Raw genomic sequence first — 22,502 nt, 5'->3', positions numbered from 1 at the left:
AGCATGAAACAGGCCCTTTGGCTCAATTGGTCCATGCTGACCAAGATTCTCATCTAAGCCAGTCTCATTTGCCCATGTTTGTCCCATATCCTCTAAACATTTCTATCCATGTACCTGTCCAAGTGTATTTTAAATGTTATTAATATCCCTGCCTCAACCATTTCCTCTGGCAGCTTGTTGCATATATTGACCACCCTCTGGGTGAAAAGTTGTCCCCCAGGTTCCTATTAAATCTCTTCCCTGTGTTCTCTAGTTCTTGATTCACCAACCCTATGTACATTCACCCTATCTGTCCCCTCATTACTTTGTACACCTCTAGGGTCACCTCACAGTCTCCTGTGCTCCATTGAATAATGTCCCAGCCTGGCCAACCTCTCCCTCTAACTCCAGCCTTCCAGTCCTGGCAACATTCTGAATCTCTGCCCACTTTCCAGCTCAATGATGTCTTTCATATAGCAGGGTGACCAAAATTGAACCCAATATTCCAAGTATGGCCTCCCCAATGTCTTGTACAACTCTAACATGACCTCCCAACTTGTATACTCAGTGCTCTGAAAGATAAAGTCCAAAGAACTAAATGTCCTCTTCACCTGTCTATCTAACTGTGATACCACTTTCAGGGAACCATGCACCTAGGTCCCTCTGTTCTATAGCACACCTCTGGGACCTACCATTCACTGTGAAACCCTGCTCTCATTTGTCTTCCCAAAACTGTTCACAGCGTCGTTGTCCCCCTTGATGAGCATTTATCTTCTGGCACTTGTGTTGCAGCTCCAAACCCATGCGCAGCCAATGGAGGAAAGGGACCCTGCTCGCACCTCTGTCTCATCAACTATAACGCAACACCCTCGTGTGCCTGTCCACACCTGATGAAGCTGGCAGAGGATAAGAAGACCTGTTTTGGTTAGTACCTTTGGCCTGGTCTGGCTTTGTAAGTAGCCAGTTCAGGCCGTAATCATCCCCAGTCTGTAACATGGAGGCAGGAGGAAGTCACAAAGACAGACGGGTTTAGGGGAAGGAGAAGGCATGGAGATGGAGGTTGTGTTGGGGCTGGAACGGATCAAAGAGATGGAGTGGTTTAGGGTAGGGATGGGGGTCACGGAATCAGGGAGGGCTGTAGGGAAGGGAGGGGGTTCACAGAGACGGCAGCGGTGTAGGTGGGAGGGCATCGTGAAAATGGGGCGAGGTTAAGGGGTGGAGTGGGTTACAGAGGTGGAGAGGGGTGTAGGAGCTGGAGCAGATTACAGAGATAGAGGGGTCATGGAAACAGGGAGGAGTGTAGGGAGGGAGGGCGTCACAGAGATGGGGGAAGGGTTAAGGTGTGGAGTGAGTTACAGAGACAGGGAGGCATGTAGGTGTCTGGGAAATATGGAAATAGGGAGGGGTGTAAAGTCTGGAGGTGTTACAGAGACAGGTGTTCCCTCACCTGCAGAAAACTGACTTTCTCCTCCTCCCCCCGCCTGCAGAGTTTAAGAAGTTCCTGCTGTATGCCCGTCAGATGGAGATCCGTGGTGTGGACATCGAGAACCCCTACTACAACTTCATCATCTCTTTCACTGTGCCGGACATTGATAATGTCACCGTGGTAGACTACGACGCAGCAGAGAACCGCATCTACTGGTCTGATGTCCGCACGCAGACCATCAAGCGTGCCTTCATCAATGGCACTGGCGTTGAAACTATCATCTCTGCAGGTGGGGGCTGCCTCTGGGTTCCACCTCATTACCCCTTTCACAGTGCTTCCTCCTACCTCTGCCTCCCTCTGCATTATCTCCTCCACTTGCCCACTTCGCGACCCCTCTCTCCTCATTACCCCTCCCACAGTTCTCCCACCTCGCCACTTGGGTGATTGAAAAATAAAGGACTATGTTACAAGGAAGGGTTAGAATCTAATTGTTAGATTGATCTTGGATTAGAATAAATGGTCAATACAACTTCGTGGCCCAAAGTGCTGTAATGTTCTACATTTACACCACTTCCTCCTCAATAACATGCTAGTTTCAAATACTGTTCATACAGATCAGATCATTACACAGTGCATTGAGGAGGAACAAAGTAAAACATTTTTTTTTCCTTGAGACATTGTAAGTGTTGTTTACTTCGATGTACTCTTGTTAATTTTGGATAATAGTAAAAAGATTTGAAAAGGACAGTAAAGTGCAAGGTAATAATGATGTAGATTGTGAGGTCAATAGTCCATGTTACTGTACAAGAGGTCCGTTCAGGAGTCTGATAACAGTGGGATAGAAGCTGTCTTTGAGTCTAGTGGTACATGTTTTCAGGCTTTTGTATCCTCTGCCCAATGGGAGAGGGGGAGAAGAGAGAATGTCTGGTGTGGGTGGGGTCTTTGATGATGCTGGCTGTTTTACTGAGGCAGTGGGAAGTGTAGACAGAGTCCGTGGAGGGGAGGCTGGTTTCTGTGATGTGCTGAGCTGTGTCCACATCTCTCTGTGCTTTCTTGTGGTCACGGGCAGAGCAGTTGACCATACCAAACCGTTTACATCTAGCTAATATGTATTCTGTGGTATGTTGGCTTTAGTCAGGAGATTGAGTTCAAGATCCATGAGGTAATGTTGCAGCTCTGTAAAACCCTGGTTACACCACAATTAGAATATTGCATTTAGTCACCTCATTATAGGAAAGATGTAGAAGCTTTAGAGAGGGTGCAGAGAAGGTTTATCAGGAATCTGTCTGGATTAAGAGAGCATGTCTTATGAGATTAGGTTGAGTGAATTAGGGCTTTTCTCTTTGGAGTGAAGGAGGACGAGAGGTGACCTGATCGAGGTAGACAGGATGATAAGAGGCAGAGATGGAATGGACCGTCAGTGTCTTTTTCCCAGGGTGGAAATGGCTAATACCAGAGGACATCTGTTTAAGGGAATGGAAAAAAGTTTAAGGGAGATGTCACGGGTAGTTTTTTTAGATAGTGATGGGTGTGTGGAACACATTGCTGGGTTTGGTGATAGAGGCTGATACAATGGGGGCATTTAAAAGACACTTAGATAGGCGTATTGATGAAAGAAAAGTGGAGTGTTATGGGTTAGAAGGGAAGGGTTAGATTGGCAGTGAAGCAGGTTTATTTAAGGCGGCAAAAATTGTGGGCCGAAGGGCCTGTACTGTGCTTTATTGTACAGTGTTCTGTGAGCTTGATGTCATAGTGCACGGGTCACCAAAAGCAGCAGGCAGCATTTAGGAAGACAATTGTCACATTGGTCCTTAATGCAAAGGGGTTGGAGTTTGAGAAGGTGGGAGGTTTGTGTTCCATTAATACAGGTTGTTGGTGATGCCACACTTGGAATATTGTGCACACTTCTGGTAGCATTGAAGGCAGTCCACGGGAGATTCATCAGGATAATTCTTGAATGAAAGAGGTATTCCATCAGGGCGGGCTGGACTGTTTGTGTCTGTATTCTTTTGGAGCGTAGAAGAATGAGGGAGATCTTCATTCAGAACTGTCTGACCCTGAGGGAAGGTGAGAGGGAGATGTGGAGATATCTCCCCCAGTGGGAGAGTCTGAAACAAGTGGCTGGTCATTTAACACAGAGATGTGTAGCTGCAACTTCTCTCACAGAGGGGAATGTCTGGAATTCTCTGCCCCTTGAGGAGGGTAAAGGCTGAATAGTTGATTGTACTTAAGGTGGGTAGATATTGGAAAGATTAGGGAAGGGTGGATTGAGAGCTGAGAGGAACTTGGACAGAGAAGGAGGTGAGACCTGAGGTAGATCAGCTAGGATCATATTGAGAGGTGGGACAGGATAGTAGGTCTGACTGGCTTTTTCCTGTTCCTTTGTTTCTTTTTGGTGTTACTTGCCCAGTTTTGCAGCAGCTAATCTCTCTTCCCCCACCTCCCCCTCTTTCTTCACCCCTCATCCCACCTCACCACCCCTACACCTCTCTTCCTCTCTATCCTCTCTCTCTGTCTCCCTCCCTTTCTTCCCCTCCCCTTCCTGCTCCCTCTCCCACTGACCCCTCTACACTCCCCCCTCCCTTTCTTCCTGTTCCACTCTCTGCCTTGCCCCACCAGACCTGCCCAATGCTCACGGCCTTGCTATCGACTGGGTGTCCAGGAACCTTTTCTGGACCAGCTACGGAGTGAACAAGAAGCAGATCAATGTGGCCCGGCTGGACGGCAGCTTCAAGAACGCGGTGATCCAGGGACTCGACAAACCCCACTGCCTCGTCCTGCACCCCCTGCTTGGGTAAGACAGCCTCCCCTCCGCCTCCTTCCCTTGCTCTTCCCATCCCCCCTTATCCTTTCCACATCCTCCTTTATCCTTCCCCCATCCACTCTCTCCCATTCCTTTCAGCCCCACTGCACACCACCCCTCCTCACTCTCCATTCCATTCCCCTTTCCCCACTCCCCCATTACCTTCCCTCTTCCCTCCTCCCCCTTTCCTTTCCCCTTCTATCCCTCCCCTCCCCTTCCCTGTTGGCGGAGTTGAACAGGATGCAAAAGCCTTAACTGGAGCGCAAAGATCTGGAAAATGGACATCAAGGTGGGAAATTCAGTATATTAGTGCAGGAACTGAGAAGTAGGCATTATTGTCTCCTTGGCATCGGTCTGGAGTTCTGAGATGCAGTGGGTTCTGATCTGTCCCAGTAGGTGACTCACAAAGGACTAGTGTGCATGTGGAACTGGAATCAAGAAAGCAGAGTGTTACCAGTTCTCGTGAGGGGGATTGAACTCAGAAGTGGGGAAGTTGTCCAAAAGTTGTGTGTGGTGTTGGAGAGACCACGCCTGGAGAGGTGTGGACAGTGTTGGTCTTCTCATTGAGGGGAAAGACAAGTTAATACATTGGGAACAGTTTGGAGAAGGTTTCCCAGACCTACCCATAAAACCATAAGACATAAGAGCAGAATTAGGTTATTCAGCCCATTAATTCTGCTTTGCCATTTGATTATAGCTGATTTATTTTCACTCTCAACCCCATTCTCCTGTCTTCTCCCCGTAACCTTTGATGTGGGCTAATCTCTCTTCTATTCAAGAACCTATCAACCTCAGTTTTAAATATACCCAATGACTTATCTTCCACAGCTGTCTGTGGCAATGAATTCTATGGATTCACCATCCTCTGGCTAAAGAAATTGCTTCTTATCTCTGTTCTAAAGGGATGTCCTTCCATTCTGAGGCCGCGCCCTCTGGTCCTTGACTCCCCCACTATAGGAAACATCCTCCACATCTATTCTCTCTAGGCCTTCCAATATTTGGTAGGTTTCAATGAGATCTCCATTCATTGTTCAAAACTATGTGTGAGTACAGCCGCAGATGCATCAAACACTCCTGATATGTTAATCCTTTCATTTCTGGGATCATTCCTGTAAACCTCTTCTGGACCCTCTCCAATGTCAGAACATACTTTCTTAGACAATGTGATGGAGAGAATAGCGTAGACTGTAACAGTCTCCTCATAGGCAAAGGGACAGCTTCTTCTTGCAGAATGTGGTGTGTATTTGGACTGAGCTACCAGAAATAGTAGTTGAGTCAGGCTTGATAGCAATGTTTAAAAACCACCTATAGAAGTACCTAGAGAGGTGTAGAGGGCTGTGATTCAAGTATGGCAGATGAGAGGTGGGCAATACAGTTGGCATGAGCGTTGTACATCAGATGCTATATGCCTGTGAAGCTGCTGCAGTCAAGTTCTACACTGGGTAGAAAAGTTGCAATGAAGCTGGAAAGAATGTAGTGGAGATTTACGAGAATGTTGCCGGGACTCAAGTGAATGAGTCATGGAGGGAATTTGGGCAGGTTGGGACTTTTCTCACTGGAGTGTAGTATTAGAGAGGTGTGTAAAATCATGAGGGGCACAGATGAGGTAAAGGTATGTCTAGATATTTTTTCAAAGAAAAGGAGAGTGACCTTACAGTAGTGTATACGATCATGAGGTGAATACATAGTCTTCTTCCCAGGGAGGGCACAGGTTTAAGGTAAAAGGGGAAAGAGATTTAATAGGAACCCGAGGGGGAATGTTTTCACTCAGAGGGTGGTCCATATATGGAAGTAGTTAAGGCAAGTACATTAACACCATTTGAATGATATGGGTCAAACATGGGCAAATGAGACTAATTCAGATAGGAATCCTAGTCAGCGGGGACCATTTGGGTTCAAGGACCTGTTTCTATGCTGCGTGACCCCAAGGCTCTTAGTTCTCCACACACCTAGGTATAAGTCCAACAATCCTGAAAGGTGGCAGCTTAGATAGAGAGTGTGGTGAGGAAAGGATGCCCTTTGGTATTAGACATTTCTACGCTGGGGGAAAAATATATTGGCTGTCTACCTCTGCCTCTCATATTGTTAGAAACTTCTATCAGGTCTCCCCTCACCCTCCGTCGCTCTCGAAGAAGCAACCAAGTTTGTCCAACCGCTCCCCAAACAGTTCTGGTCAGACTATGGTACTATTTGCATTTCTGGTTGCCACACCACAGGGAGGGTGTGATAGCAAGGGGAGTGTGCAGAGGAGATTCCCCAAGACGTTGGCTGGGATGGAATGCATCAGTTACGAGCAGAGGCTGGGTCTGTTCCCCCGGAGCTGAGGAGTTTATATGGGAACATGACGGAAGTCCATTAACATAACAGTTGTACAAGATGCCAGTGAGGCCACACTTAAGGCTGATTGTATACTTGTGCGTACTAGCTTACGCCGTAGTCTATGCAAGTGGGCTACGCCGTTGTGAGCATTTATACCTGTGCGTTGGTGTGTCTGCATCGCTCTGCAATTCACCGCCAAAACGCTAGTTGCTGGTGGGGTTTCTATGCCACTGTGTTGAGTTTCTTTGTGTTGAAACTCAACATGAAGAAACTCAAACTTCAAACAATGGCGACTGAAACTGAAGGAGGGTGAATTTTCTGTGCTTGTCCGGCCACTGAGAGGCATGGACGAGGAAATGCATTTCAAATATTTTCGGATGTCGGCAGGTAGATTTGACGATTTGGTTCATCGTTCCCAAACATTAATATTGCATTAGTGTATGCACAGTATACTCAGAGACTGGCAATCACCATTCGAGTTTTAGCTTCAGGTGGAAGTCAACAGGCTGTAGCAGCTAGCTACAAACTGGTGTCAAGCACAGGGTCCTCCATAATTTTGGAGGTCTGTAAAGCTTTATGGAAAGCATTGCAGCCAGAGTTCCTTCCCTGCCCTTCAGTCGCCCAATGGGAAGCTATTGCAGCGTAGGAGGAAATGTGATGCTACCAAGCGGACCAATCACAGTTGTTGCGGTCTGCATTGCTGCGACGCTTAGTTACATTTTGGGAGAGGTGCGCATTAGGCTACGGCATACATTTGACACACAAGTATAAATCAGCCTTAAGTGTACTGTGTAGAGTTTTGGTCACTGTTGTATGAAAGAAATGGTTAAACTGGAAAAAGGACAGAAAAGATTTACGGGGATGTTGCCAGGATTTGACGGTCTGAGTTCAGAGCTTTTGTGAGAAATTTCTCACTTCGACATGTTGCTGAGGTTTGGGAAGGGTTTGTATCCCAGTTAACCCTTGACCTGTCTCTGCTCCCCCACCCCCCAGTAAACTCTTTTGGACAGACGGAGACACCATCAACGCAGCCCACATGGATGGCACCAACAGAACGACTCTGCTAACCAATCAGAAGAGACCAGTGGGTGAGCTTTCTGTGGGGTTTGGACTCATTCTGTCTGGCTGAGAGCCCAGCGTCCCTTCTCCCTTCTGTCAGCTGTGGTGTGGTACCGAAAACTCAGGCCCCAGCACCACTTTTATCTCCCACAGCCTCTTCCCATATTCTCCCTCCTCCCTCTCTCCCTCCACTCTACCCCCTCTTCCGCTCCTTCCCCCTCCTCTTCCCACTTCTCACTTCCCTCTCTATCTCTGTTCCTTTCTCTATACCTCTTTCACCTTCACTTGCTTGCTTTCTATGTTTTTATCTCTCCATCTCCCTTCTCCCCCCACTTGTGCCCCACTCTTCTTCCACTTCCCACCCCCATATCCCCCCTCTGTCCCTCTTACCCCTACTCGCCTCCCCCTCTCTTTTCCTTCCTCTCTCTCTCTCCCCCCCTCCCTCCCCACCTCTCTCCCTCGCTTTTGCTTTCACTCTCAGCTGGGCACTTAGCTTGAGCAATCACATCACCATGTTCCCCTCACCACATCTGATTCACTCTCCCAGTTTCCGGAAATCCCCTCCTTCCATCTCCTAGGCATATGGAGTGTGTAGACCCAATGATGGAGGTCTCCATCTCTGACCATGCGGGAATGAGTGGGCCCCTGTCTCCATCATATTCGCCAAAGTCGAACCCCTCCCTGTCAAGGAAGTGGGTATCACTGGGCCGATGTGCCTGTGGTCCATCCCCAGACCCAGCAGGATGCTCAGAGGATGTTCATGTTGGAGGTAGGGTCCTGGGAGAGCACTGCTGGTGGGGTGAGGGGAAGATGAGGAGGTTGTGGAGAGAAAGAGGAAAGGGAGAGTGGAAGGGGTGAAAGAAAGAGACGGGGAGGAAGGGACATAGAGGGATTGAGGGGAAGAGAGAGGAGGAGGCTGAAGGAGGAGAGGGAGAGAAAAAAAGAACAATGGGGAGAGGAGGAAGGAGGGGTGGAGCAAGGGTAGGGGATGAAGGGAGAGAAGGGCGAGAGGACAGGGGAGTGAGAGGTGAGGGTGGGGAGATAGAAAAGAGAAAGGGGAAGAATTAGGTAAAAATGCAGAAGGGGTAGTTGTGAGGGGTGGAAGTAGAGGGAGGCGGGGAGAAGGGATGTAGGGAGAGAAGGGGATAGAAAACGGTGGGTGAAGGATAGGGGAAGAGAGAAAGGATGAGAGAGGTGATGGAGGGAGAGGGAGAGAGACTGCTTTGCATTAAACCCACAGTTAGATATTTATCCCCTCCACCATCACCACCCTTCACTCTGTTAGAATTTGAACCCTTTGTCACATTATTTGTCTTTTGCCTTTTTTCTTGAAACTTAGAGTAATTTTTATGTCTTTGCACTGTACTGCTGCCACAAAACAGCATATTTTACGAGATATAAGTCAGTGATAATAAACCTGACTCTGATTCTCCTGCAGGCCTGTCGATCGACTACAGCGAGCAGAAGCTGTACTGGATTAGTTCGGAGAATGGCACCATTAGTCACTGCAACCTGGATGGCAGCGGATTGGTGGTGATCGACAGTCTGCAGGGTCGTCTGACCAAAGCCACAGCTCTGGCCATAATGGGTGAGTGCAGATGATATGAAGGTTGGCAGTGTTGTGGATAGTGTCGTAGGTTACAATGGGACATTGACAGGATACAGAGCTGAGCTGAGAAGCAGCAGATGGAGTTTAATCCAGAAAAGTCTGAAGTGATTCACTTTGGAAGGTTAAACTTGAAGGCAGAATACAGAATGACAGGACCCCTAACACTGTGTATGGACGGATGGATCTGTAGTACACATCTATAGTTCTCACAAAGTTGCCGTTTAGGTTGATATGATTGTTAAGATGGCATATGTTGTGTTGGCCTTCATTAGTCAGGGGGTTGATTTCAAGAGCTGCAAGGTAGCATTGCAGCTTTATAAACACTGGTCAGACCACAGTTGAAATATTATGTTAATTTCTAGTCACTTCATTATAGAAAGGATGTGGAAGCTTCAGAGATGGTACAGAGAAGGTTTACCAGGATGCTGTCTGCGTTACAGAGCATGTCTTATGAGAATAGGTTGAGTGAGTTAGGGCTTTTCTCTTTGGAATGGAGGAGGATGAAAGGTGACTTGATAGAGGTGTACAGGGTGATAGGAGGCTTATTCCCAAGGCAGAAATGGCTAATACAAGGGGCCATAATTTTAAAGTGATTGGAGGAAAGTATAGGGGGTATGTCAGAGGTGGATTTTTCAGATGGAGAGTGGTGGGTACGTGGAATGCGCTGCCAAGGGTGGTGGTAGAGGCAGATAAGCTAGGGATACTTAAGATATGCACATGGATGATAGAAAAATGGAGGGCTATGTAGGAGAGAAGAGTTAGATTGATCTTAGGGTAGATTAAAAGATTGACACAACATCATGGGGCGAAGGACTGAACTGTTGCTGTAGTGTTCAATATTCTATGTTCTGATAGCCTCACCGCTCAATGAGATCTCCCCTTAACCTTCTTTGCTCCTGAGATTGCAACCCAAGTTTCTCCAACGTCTCATTATAACACAGGCCCTTTAATTCAGGCAGCATCCTGGTGAACCTCTTCAAAGCCTCCGCCCTCTTCCCGTAATGGGGTGACTAGAACTGAATGCAATATTTAATCAAGTTGGACAGGGAGCACAGATCGTGGGTAGCACAGGGTACAGTCTCCTCTGGGTTCTGTCACCCTGCTGTAGGAAAGGGGCTGTGAACACCAGGCCTCGAACTCCAGTCTGGTTGATTTGCATACCTAGGGGGTCACCAGCCTTCATGTCTTCTGCCTGCATGGAACTCTGATCCTGGAACCCATCAAGGACTCGCTGACTGAGGGGTGAGGTTAGGCCAGCAGAGCCGTGAGGATGGCTTGACATCCGACTACAGATATCCTTCATCACATGTCTACGTTGCTAGCCTTCTGGCACAGAACACAGCACATGGTGTGGAGGACTAAACTCCAGCCTAACCTCAAGCTCCCCACATCCTAGTCCCTAAACCCTATGCTAACCCCTAACTCCCCTCTTTGTCCCCAATACCATCCCTAAGCATGAAAAAAGCAAACTATATAAACAACTATGTTTGAGGCACAACCTCGACCAAAAGGCTACCGGAGGAATTGTTAGGAGTGTTCAGTGACATTCTCAACCTCCTTAACCTCTTAAGAAAGTAGAGAGGGGAGCAGCAGGAGGGGAGGTGAGGAGGGAGCTCTGTAGTGGTGTGGGAGCAAGAACAGTTAAGGTCAAAATTGACTTTATTGTCACACGGACAAGTACGTGTGTGCACAGGTGCAATGAAAAACCTATTTGCAGCATCACCTCAGGCACACAGCACCAGATACCTGACATTAACAACTAAAACATAAATGACACACATTGTATAAGAACAAATTTCGTTGCAGTCATAGTGTTTCTATATTGAGGTGGTGATTAGGGTTGTGCCAGTTGGTTCAAGAACTGAATGGTGGAAAGTAAGTAGCCGTTCTGATCCTGGTCCTGAACCACTGTGTCGAAAAAAAAACTTGCCCTCTCTGACCTTGTAGTATTAGACAATCTGACTGTGGGAACACTTACTAACTGTCTACTCTATCAATGCCTCTCATAATTATATAAACCTTTATCAGATCTCCCCTCAGCCTCCACCACTCTAGAGAAAACAACTTAAGTTTGTCCAACCTCTCTTAATAGCTCACGCCCTCTCCTGGTGAACCTCCTCTGCACCCTCTCCAAAGCCCCCACATCCTTCTTGTAATGGGGTGACCGGAACTGAATGCAATATTCCAGATATGGCCTGACCACAGTTTTATAAAACTACTACATAACTTCCCAACTCTTGAACTCATTTCCTGAACTTACAAAGGGAAGCATGCCATATGCCTTCTTTATCATCCTGTCAACCTGTATCGCCACTTTCAGGGAGCTTTGGACTTGGACTCCAAGATCCCCCAGTGCATCAATACTGTTAAGAGTACTGCCATTAACTGTGTACTGTCTCTTGACATTTCACCTCTCAAAGTGCAATACTTCACATTTGGCTGGGTTAAACTCATCTACCACTTCTCTACCCATATCTGCCACTTATTTGTATGCTGCTTTCTACACTGTTCACGACACAACCAATCTTTGGATCGTCTGCAAACCTACTAACCTACCCATCTACTGTGTTTGTTTCAGGTCATTTATATATAAAGCAGCAGAAGACACAGTACAGCTCTCTGCGGAACACCACTTGTCCTAGTTCTCCAGCCAGAGGGGGAATTGGGTAGTTACAGGGTGTTGTGGATTAGTTAATAACATTCCTGGACTGATAGCAGGTGGAAGTTAATTTGGAGAAGTGCGACATTATGCACTTTGGACAGCCTACTGGGTACTCACAAGGAATAGTTCAGTAAGTGAGAGACCTTAGCGTACAAGGGTGGGACACTCACTGAATGGTAGGGAGCGTAGGCTAACAGGGAATTAGGAACATGCACCATGAATGGTGGGGAATGTCAAGGAACAGAGAAAGTTAAAGTTGGGAGTGTCACTCGTCACTGGGACTGCCAGATCCTGATTCTCCCCCTCTCTGCCCTCAGGAGATCGTCTGTGGTGGGCTGACCAGGGCTCAGAACAGATGGGTACCTGTGCCAAGGACGGGTCTGACGTGGTAGTTCTACGGAACAGTACCACCCCGGTTATGCACATGAAGGTGTATGATGAAGAGATACAGACCGGTGAGGAGGAGGTTGTTTGGGGGAAGATCCAGATTGGCGAGGTGGGAGGGGAATTGTGGTGATTCAGACTGGTGAGAGAGGGAGGGGGTTGTGAGAGGAAGCGGGGGGTGGGGGAGAGATGCAGGCCAGTGAAGGGGATGGAGGATGATTAGGGGAGTGGGAAAAGATGCAGATCGGTGAGGGGTTCGGCGGGGGAGTGGTTAGATCCAGATTGGTGAGGGAGGGGTTGGGGGAGGAGGTCAGAAAAGAGGTGGAGGAGCGAGGGTGATGAATGAAGGGGGAGGGGGGAGGAGGAGGAAGAAGAGATACAAATCAGTGAGGGAGGAGGCAAAGGGGCAGAGGGCACAGCAGAAGAGGAAGAAGTGATAGAGGAACGAGCAGTGAAGGTGGTGTGTAGGCAGAAGAAGGTGCAGGGCGTGGGAAAGGGGACTTGGAGTGGGTAAGGGAGAAGGGGATGGAAAGGCGTGGGAGGCTGAAGAGTAGATGGCAGGTTGCGAGTGAGGTTGCAAGGGTTGTGGAGAGTCGATAGAGGAGGAAGGGTGGATCTGTGCCAAGGACTGTTCAGACATAGTGGTTCCACAGAACACCACCACCCTGGTTACGCACGTGAAGATCTACACTCCAATGTCTGGTGATTTCCAGCGCCCCTAATTCATGCTTTGCCTGACCCTCCCCAACACCTGGTGATTTCCAATATCCCCACTCAGTGTCCCGCTTACTCTCTCCAACACCTGATGATTTCCAATATCCCCACTCAGTGTCCCGCTTACTCTCTCCAACACCTGATGATTTCCAATATCCCCACTCAGTGTCCCCCTTACTCTCTCCAACACCTGATGATTTCCAATATCCCCACTCAGTGTCCCCCTTACTCTCTCCAACACCTGATGATTTCCAATATCCCCACTCAGTGTCCCCCTTACTCTCTCCAACACCTGATGATTTCCAATATCCCCACTCAGTGTCCCGCTTACTCTCTCCAACACCTGATGATTTCCAATATCCCCACTCAGTGTCCCCCTTACTCTCTCCAACACCTGATGATTTCCAATATCCCCACTCAGTGTCCCCCTTACTCTCTCCAACACCTGATGATTTCCAATATCCCCACTCAGTGTCCCCCTTACTCTCTCCAACACCTGATGATTTCCAATATCCCCACTCAGTGTCCCCCTTACTCTCTCCAACACCTGATGATTTCCAATATCCCCACTCAGTGTCCCCCTTACTCTCTCCAACACCTGATGATTTCCAATATCCCCACTCAGTGTCCCCCTTACTCTCTCCAACACCTGATGATTTCCAATATCCCCACTCAGTGTCCCCCTTACTCTCTCCAACACCTGATGATTTCCAATATCCCCACTCAGTGTCCCCCTTACTCTCTCCAACACCTGATGATTTCCAATATCCCCACTCAGTGTCCCCCTTACTCTCTCCAACACCTGATGATTTCCAATATCCCCACTCAGTGTCCCCCTTACTCTCTCCAACACCTGATGATTTCCAATATCCCCACTCAGTGTCCCCCTTACTCTCTCCAACACCTGATGATTTCCAATATCCCCACTCAGTGTCCCCCTTACTCTCTCCAACACCTGATGATTTCCAATATCCCCACTCAGTGTCCCCCTTACTCTCTCCAACACCTGATGATTTCCAATATCCCCACTCAGTGTCCCCCTTACTCTCTCCAACACCTGATGATTTCCAATATCCCCACTCAGTGTCCCGCTTACTCTCTCCAACACCTGATGATTTCCAATATCCCCACTCAGTGTCCCCCTTACTCTCTCCAACACCTGATGATTTCCAATATCCCCACTCAGTGTCCCCCTTACTCTCTCCAACACCTGATGATTTCCAATATCCCCACTCAGTGTCCCCCTTACTCTCTCCAATACCTGATGATTTCCAATATCCCCACTCAGTGTCCCCCTTACTCTCTCCAACACCTGATGATTTCCAATATCCCCATTCAGTGTCCCCCTTACTCTCTCCAACACCTGATGATTTCCAATATCCCCACTCAGTGTCCCGCTTACTCTCTCCAACACCTGATGATTTCCAATATCCCCACTCAGTGTCCCCCTTACTCTCTCCAACACCTGATGATTTCCAATATCCCCATTCAGTGTCCCCCTTACTCTCTCCAACACCTGATGATTTCCAATATCCCCACTCAGTGTCCCGCTTACTCTCTCCAACACCTGATGATTTCCAATATCCCCATTCAGTGTCCCCCTTCCCCTCCCCAACACCCGGTGATTTCCAACGTCCCCATTCAGTGTCCCCATTACCCTCCCCGACACCCATTGATTTCCAACATCCCCATTCAGTGTACCCCTTAACGTCCCCAACACCCGTTGATTTCCAACGTCCCCATTCAGTGTCCCCATTAACCTCCCCGACACCCGGTGATTTCCAACGTCCCCATTCAGTGTCCCCCTTAACCTCCCCGACACCCGGTGATTTCCAACGTCCCCATTCAGTGTCCCCATTAACCTCCCCGACACCCGGTGATCTCCAACGTCCCCATTCAGTGTCCCCATTAACCTCCCCAACACCCGGTGATTTCCAACGTCCCCATTCAGTGTCCCCATTACCCTCCCCGACACCCAGTGATTTCCAACATCCCCATTCAGTGTACCCCTTAACCTCCCCAACACCCGTTGATTTCCAACGTCCCCATTAACCTCCCCAACACCCGGTGATTTCCAACGTCCCCATTCAGTCTCCCCATTAACCTCCCCGACACCCGGTGATTTCCAACGTCCCCATTCAGTGTCCCCCTTACCCTCCCCGACACCCGGTGATTTCCAACATCCCCATTCAGTGTCCCCCTTAACCTCCCCAACACCCGTTGATTTCCAACGTCCCCATTCAGTGTCCCCCTTCCCCTCCCCAACACCCGGTGATTTCCAACGTCCCCATTCAGTGTCCCCCTTAACCTCCCCAACACCCGGTGATTTCCAACGTCCCCATTACCCTCCCCGACACCCGGTGATTTCCAACATCCCCATTCAGTGTCCCCCTTAACCTCCCCAACACCCGTTGATTTCCAACGTCCCCATTCAGTGTCCCCCTTCCCCTCCCCAACACCCGGTGATTTCCAACGTCCCCATTCAGTGTCCCCATTAACCTCCCCAACACCCGTTGATTTCCAACGTCCCCATTCAGTGTCCCCCTTCCCCTCCCCAACACCCGGTGATTTCCAACGTCCCCATTCAGTCTGCCCAATCCCTGTGAGCTGTGATATTAACTGCACGACCTCTTGCCTTTTAGGAAGGAACCCCTGCAGCGAGAAGAACGGTGACTGCTCACAGCTCTGCCTGCCGAACTCTCCTACCACCAGGTCCTGCATGTGTACAGCGGGCTACAGCCTCAGGAGTGGAGAGCGTTCCTGTGAAGGTGAGGGTGCTGTGGTGGATTGGAGCGGTAACATGCGTTGACGAGGGGAGGATACGTTTGGGAGGGGGTTGGTCCTCTTTCCCCGTTGCCATTGGTTGGTTGCGAGAGCTCACAGTGGGGTTTAATTGGACTATTTTTCAGGAAAACAGCCAACATCATTAAAGGCTCCACCTAATCTGGACATTCTCTCTTCTCCTCCCTCCCCTGAGGCAAAAGACACAAAGGTCTGTAAGGTCATACCACTAGTCTCAAAGACAGCTCCTATCCCACTGTGGAACGGCCCACTAGTGCAATAAGATGGAGTCTCTGCATTTCATTACACCTCGTTGTAGCCCTGTCACCTTACTGTCTGTCTGCACTGCACTTTCTCTGTAACACATTATTCTGTAATCTGTTATTGCTTTTCTCTTGTACTGATGTGGTAAAGCGATCTGTATTGGTGGCTTGTAAACCATACCTCTACTTCCCCAGCATTTTTTGTATTTGTGCATTCACCAGCATTTTTTCTGTGTGTTGCTTGAATTTCCAGCATCTGCACATTTCCTCGTCTCTACTTCCTCAGGAGGCTAAAGAAATTTGGTATGTTCCCAGTAAACCTGACCAATTTTTTATCGCTGCGCCACAGAAAGCATCTGAGCCAGATGCATTGGGACTTGGTAAGGCAACTGCTCTGCCTATGACCACAATAAGCTGCAGAGAGAAACAAGACTTCCCCCCATGGACTCTGTCTGCACTTCTTGCTGCCTTGGTAAAGCAGTCAGTAAAATCAAAGACCCCATCCACCCCAGGCAATCTCCCTTCTCCCCCTCCATCAGGCAGATGATTCAAAAGCCTGAAAGCATGTACCACCAGGCTCAAGGACACTCTATCTCACTGTTATCAGACATTTGAACAGTCCCCTCGTACAATAAGCTGCACTCTTAACCTCACAATCTCCCTCTTTATGATCTTGCACATTATTGTCTACCTACACTGCACCTTCTCTGTAGCTGTATTAACTTGGTATACTGGATTCCATTTCTGACATATGCTTTTGGGTAGGCGAGTCCAAAACTAGGGAGCATAGGGAGATAGAGTGGAAGGATTTAAAGGGGACCTGAGGGGCAACTTTTTCATGCAGCCTATATGGAGTGACCTGCCAGAATACGTAGATAAAGCAGGTATAGTACAACAGTATAACTTAAGAAGCACTTGGTGGATTTGGTGGGATATGGGTCAAACGCAGAAAGTTTGGGCTAGCTGGATAGGCACTGTAGTCAGCTCGGATTGATTGGGCTGTAGTGCCTGTATCTGTGCAGTGTCCATGACTTACTGAATGTGGTGAAGTGATCTGTGTGGATGGCATGCAAAACAAAGTTTTTCACTGTACATGTGGCAATAGTAAACCAATGTTCCAGGATGCAGTGAGAAGCTTTAGAACACTCTCCACTTGTCGGGGTGGAATTAGTCCATGCACTCAAACGATTTGTCAGGATTTTAGGGATTGAGTTCTGGGGAGAAGTTGGACAGATTGTGAATTTTTCATTGCAGTGTAGGAGATTGGGAGGTGACCTTATAGAGGTGTATGAAATCATGAAGGGCATAGACAGGGTGAACACACACAGTCTATTTCCCAGTGCGGGATAATCCAGAACTAGAGGGCACAGGTTTATTGAGAGAGGGGAAAAGATTTAAAACGAACATGAGAGGTAACTTTTTCACCCAGAGGCTGGTCCTTATATGAAACGAGCCACCAGAGGAAATGGTTGAGGTAGGTACATCAACGATGTTGAAGAGGTTCTTGAACAGCCTCATTTATAGGAAAGGTTTGGAGGGATATAGGTCAAACGCAGGTAAATGGGAATGGTTTAGATAGGAATTTTAGTTGGTGTTGACTAGTTGAGCCAAAAGGCCTGTGTCTGCTGTATTAATGTGAGGAGAACAATTCAGAGAAGGTTTACCAGAACCAGCCCTAAAATGCATCATCAAAGTGGAGTTTACTCTCGCCTGTGCAAGTCCATGTGTGCACAGGTGCAATGAAAAACTTATTTGCAGCAGCATCACTGACACAGAGCATCAGGTTAGCAGCATTGGCAGGAAAATATAAATATATACAATTTTTACAAAGAAAAACACAACTAGAGCAAAACAAAGTGTGTGCTAAACAGTAGTGATCAGGGTTGTGCTGGTTGGTTCAGGAACCGAATGGTTGAAGGGAAGTAGCTGTTCCTGAACCTGGTGGTGTGGGACTTCAGGCTTCTGTACCTCCTGCCCGATGGGAGCTGTGAGAAGGTGGGATGGCCCGGATGGTGGGATCTCTGATGATGGACGTTGCCTTCCTGAGGCAGCACCTCCTGTAGACACTACCCATAGTGGGGAGGGAGGGATGTGTCTGTGATGTATTGGGCAGAGTCCATGACTCTCTGCATTCAAATTGCCGTACCAGACCACAATGCAGCCAGTCAGGGCACTTTTCACTGGATGATGTTAGAGTGTTCAGTGGCAAGCTGAACCTCCTTAATTGTAGTGTAGCCGTTCAAGAGTTCTGAGTTCCATTCTGGTGCCGCCTGTACAGAGCTAGTACATTCTCTCTCTCAACCACGTGGGTTCCCGCCAGGTACTCTGATTTCTTCCTACAATTCAAAGATCTACTGGTTAATTGGTCATTTTAAGTTGTCCTGTAATTAGGTTGGTGTTAAATAGGTGGGTTGCTGAGCAGTGCAGCTCGTTGGGGTGGAAGGGTCTGTTTGGCGCTGTTTCTCTAAATAAATAAACAAATAAACCTCCTTAGAATGCAGAAATGCCGGCATTCCTTTCTTGTGGTTGTGTCATGGTTGGCCAGGCTGAACTTTTGTCACTTGGAGTTTCAAAGGGTAAGAAGGGACCAGGTCACGGCTCCAAGTAGCAGCCAGAAACAGCCTGCGTGCCCCAACGCATGATCCACAAAGAGCCAATTTGCAGGTATGGCAAGCAATTTGGGAAGTGGTTGTAATACCTTTCCTTCCCATCCACCGTGTTTCCAAGGTGTCGGGTCGTTCCTGCTGTACTCTGTCCACGAGGGTATTCGGGGAATCCCACTGGATCCCAATGACAAGTCAGACGCCCTGGTTCCTGTTTCCGGCACCTCGCTGGCCGTTGGCATCGACTTCCATGCAGGTGGGTGTATGAGGGAGGTGTGATCCCACGCAGGAAAGGGGGTGGAATTCTGCGCAGTGGAAGCAGGTGTGTTTTGGTGCAGGGGATGGGTGGGAGATTCAGAAAGGAAGGGTAATTTGTGGATGGGAGATGTGTATTGAGAGAGAGAGAGACTGTTTGGGTGTGCCTCTGTTTGCATATTTATTTGTGTGTGTGTGTGTGCACGCACGCTTCTCTGTATGCATATCTGTGTCTGTTTGCCTCTCTTTAACCCCTTTGGCCACTTACCAAAAGCTGGTCACTCCAACCCCCTCCCTTCCCTTGTTCTCTGTGACTGAATGTGTTAGCGTAGTGCTGGGGACACCACGGTCTGACTTCTCCCTGTTCCCCCCTCCCTCTGAACCCAGAGAATGACACCATCTACTGGGTAGACATGGGGCTTAGCACCATCAGCAGAGCCAAACGGGACCAGACCTGGCGGGAAGATGTGGTCACCAATGGCATCGGACGGGTTGAAGGCATCGCTGTCGACTGGATTGCCGGTGGGTAGAGGAATGGTGGGTGCGGGTGGTCTCGGGGACCAGGCTGGAGGGAGAGCAGGGAGTGTGGAAAGGGTCAGAGGGCTGGGTGAGAGGGGCAGTTGGGGGAATACATGTGGGAAAGGAACAGCATACGCACGCAGACAAAAACTAACAATTTCAAAGACAGTTTCACGCATACTCATATAGACAGACTGAAACGCATACTCACACAGAGAGACACACACACACACACACACACACACACACACACACACACGTTTATTCCAATGCAGTAAGGATTTATTTCACTTTCTGATGTACCTCCCTCCCCTTCCCTCACTGGTGTTGAATGGAAACCACTCTGCAGGCAACATTTACTGGACAGACCAGGGGTTCGATGTCATCGAGGTAGCACGCCTGAATGGCTCGTTCCGATATGTGGTGGTGTCCCAAGGGCTGGATAAGCCTCGTGCCATAACCGTCCATCCGAAGAAGGGGTAAGTGCCTTTGCAGTGACTGAGGGCAAGATACAGGTCTGGGGAGATGTGGTGGGTGGGGGGGAGGGGTTAGGAGTGATGAGAGTGTTGGCTCTGTCATTGCACTACATCATTGAGCCATATAGTGTGGGAACAGACTCTTTGATACACCATGTCCATACAACCTGCTAAACTGATCCTAATGCTTGCTCCATAACCACCCCTGCCTTGGTGATTCTAGTTCTGATCCAATGTTGCAGAGTCACATAGCATGAAAATAGCAAGGATCTCATCTCTCTGAGGGAGGTGTAGATAGAGATCACTGAGTCACACAACACAGAAGTAGTGGTCCATGCAACTTGAGTTTTCCTATCTAAGCCTCACATTGGGTTGGCGTGGTAGCATTACAGTGCCAGGACCTGGGTTCACCCTATCTGTGCCCCTCATGGCTTCATCCAACTATATACGGTCAAGTTTAATTGTCATTCAACCACACAGCCAGATGAAACAACATTCCTCTGCAGCCAAGGTACAAAACACAGTACCAACAGTCACACACAGCACATATAATTATGATAGCAGAACGTTGTAGAGTTACAAAAAAAAATTTAGAATTTAATAATACAGCCCAAGTCCCTGAGTGTCCTGGCCTGTAGATTAATGGTGCACAAGTGTTGTCCTGGAGCCCCATGCTTCTACAAGAACAGTCACACGGCAGTTCCTCAGATCGCATAATGTAGCCGCAGACAAAGGCAATCCAGCTTATCTCCCACCGAACAAACACTGGAAGGCAGCACTGATGGGAGGGGCCAGCCTCCAACCCAGCGCGGAATTCAGCGTCTCCTTCCTCAGCAGACACAACAGGCAACCCCAAGCTGTGAATGAGGGCCTGGTCCGTGCCACAACTAAGGCAGCTTTCCCACTGTCGGTCTTGCCAATGAGCCAGTGAATTGGACTCTCAGTATTCTAGATTACCAATGTTCACCAGGGTCTTGCAATCACAACAGAAACATCCCGCACCATCCGTTGGATCACGTACAGCCACTGACACCTTCCATGAGTGGCTGAAGCAGGCTGCAACACAGTGTGCAACAAGTCCAACTCCACTGCTCTCCAGCAGCTTGCTATTGGGGTAGTCCTGTTCTTAGTATCCTGCAGTGTCTGGCAATCGTGAAAAAGACGTAAAGGCTGAACAATTAAACAATTGTTTTCATCCAGACAGGCTGCATATGAGCGCACTGCCATCTTAGTGAAGCACTCAATCTTCTATGCTCCAAGGAATAAAGTCTCAATCTGCCAAACCTCTCTCCATAACTCAGTCGCACGAGTTGGCAACATCCACATCAATCTCCTCTGCACTCTTTCCAGCTTAATGACTTCTTTCCTGTAGCAGGGGGACCGAAACTGCACACAAGGGGCCTGTTCCTGTGCTGTGCTATGTCCTGTTACTCCTGTCCAGTGCTGAGCTGCCGATTGAAGTACATTGCACAATAAAATGCAGCTTCGCAGTCACTTTGTTGGCCATGATTGAATCAAATATCTCAAAGATTCACCGAGTGGTTTTAGAAGCACACACCCTGTCCCTCTCCTTCCTTAGAAGTACGAGGAGATTCGGCACGTCCCCAATAACTCTATGATTTTTATGGAAGCACCATAAAGATTGTCTCTCATCCACTCTCTTCCTCCTTCTCTCCCTTCTCTCCCCTGCTCCTCTCCCTCTCTCTCCCCTTTCCTTCCTCACTCTCGCCCTTTCCTCCATCTTCCTCCCTCTTCCCTCCTTCCATTCCCTGCAGGTACCTGTTCTGGACGGAGTGGGGCCAGTATCCCCGGATCGAGCGGGCGAGGTTGGACGGGTCAGAGCGTTCAGTCCTGGTCAACACTAGCATCAGCTGGCCCAATGGAATTTCCATTGATTACCTGGTGGGTGTCTCTCCCCAGTCTCTGGGAGAGGGTGTGGGAAGAGAGACAGGCGCAGGCAATGGTCAGAACGTCAAATGGAATTAATTAAGCCCATATCCAGTGAAGCTTGAGTGAGAAGGGAGGAGGAGGGATGAGGGAGAGAGAAAGGGATGGGGAGGCAGTGGGTGGGAGGTTGGAGATGGATGGTAGGAGTGGTGGAGAAGGAGGAGGAAAGTGGAGGGAGCAGAGTGAGGAAGGGGAGATTTAGGGAGTGGGAGGGATTTGAGGGGCATGGAGGAAGAGGGAAGAAGGTGAAAGAGGAGGTGAGGGAGAGAGAGGAAAGAGGGGGTATGGGGAGAGGTGAGGAGAAAGAGAAGGTGTTAGGAGGAGTGAGAGGAGGGTGAGTGAATGACCTGGTGGGGGAGAGAAAGGATACTGAGATGTTCATGTTGCTGGCGTTTTTTAGAGAGAGGTTGAGCGGGTTGGGACTCTATTCATTGGAGTGTAGGAGAATGGGGGGTGACCTTATAGCGGTGTATAAAATCACGAGGTACATAGATAGGGTTGGGGAATCAAGAACCAGAGGGTACAGGTTTAAGATGAGAGGGGAAAGACTTATAATAGGAACCTGAGGGGCAAAGTTTTCACCCAGAGGCTGTTTTTTATATGGAATGAGCTGCCAGTAGAAGTGGTCGAGACAGATACATTAACAACATTTAAAAGGCACTTGGACAGGTACATCGATAGGGAAGGTTTAGAACGCGGGGAT

General features: G+C 48.6%; 1 protein-coding gene across 1 annotated transcript in view; it reads left to right on the top strand.

The window, feature by feature from the left end:
- Positions 1-22,502, top strand: part of LOC134341384 (low-density lipoprotein receptor-related protein 1-like) — a 286,341-nt gene that overhangs the window by 149,203 nt on the left and 114,636 nt on the right. The window contains exons 28-38 of the mRNA XM_063039246.1: positions 772-903; positions 1,467-1,694; positions 4,025-4,199; positions 7,521-7,615; positions 9,025-9,174; positions 12,175-12,312; positions 15,598-15,723; positions 18,727-18,858; positions 19,245-19,379; positions 19,726-19,855; positions 21,628-21,754. Coding sequence (XP_062895316.1) covers positions 772-903; positions 1,467-1,694; positions 4,025-4,199; positions 7,521-7,615; positions 9,025-9,174; positions 12,175-12,312; positions 15,598-15,723; positions 18,727-18,858; positions 19,245-19,379; positions 19,726-19,855; positions 21,628-21,754 — 1,568 coding nt within the window. The remainder of the gene's footprint in view (positions 1-771; positions 904-1,466; positions 1,695-4,024; positions 4,200-7,520; positions 7,616-9,024; positions 9,175-12,174; positions 12,313-15,597; positions 15,724-18,726; positions 18,859-19,244; positions 19,380-19,725; positions 19,856-21,627; positions 21,755-22,502) is intronic.

This window comes from Mobula hypostoma, assembly GCF_963921235.1.
Source record: "Mobula hypostoma chromosome X1 unlocalized genomic scaffold, sMobHyp1.1 SUPER_X1_unloc_1, whole genome shotgun sequence".
Taxonomy (NCBI): domain Eukaryota; kingdom Metazoa; phylum Chordata; class Chondrichthyes; order Myliobatiformes; family Myliobatidae; genus Mobula; species Mobula hypostoma.
The sequence above is the reverse complement of the archived record's forward strand: the minus strand, read 5'-3'. Positions and strand labels throughout refer to the sequence as shown.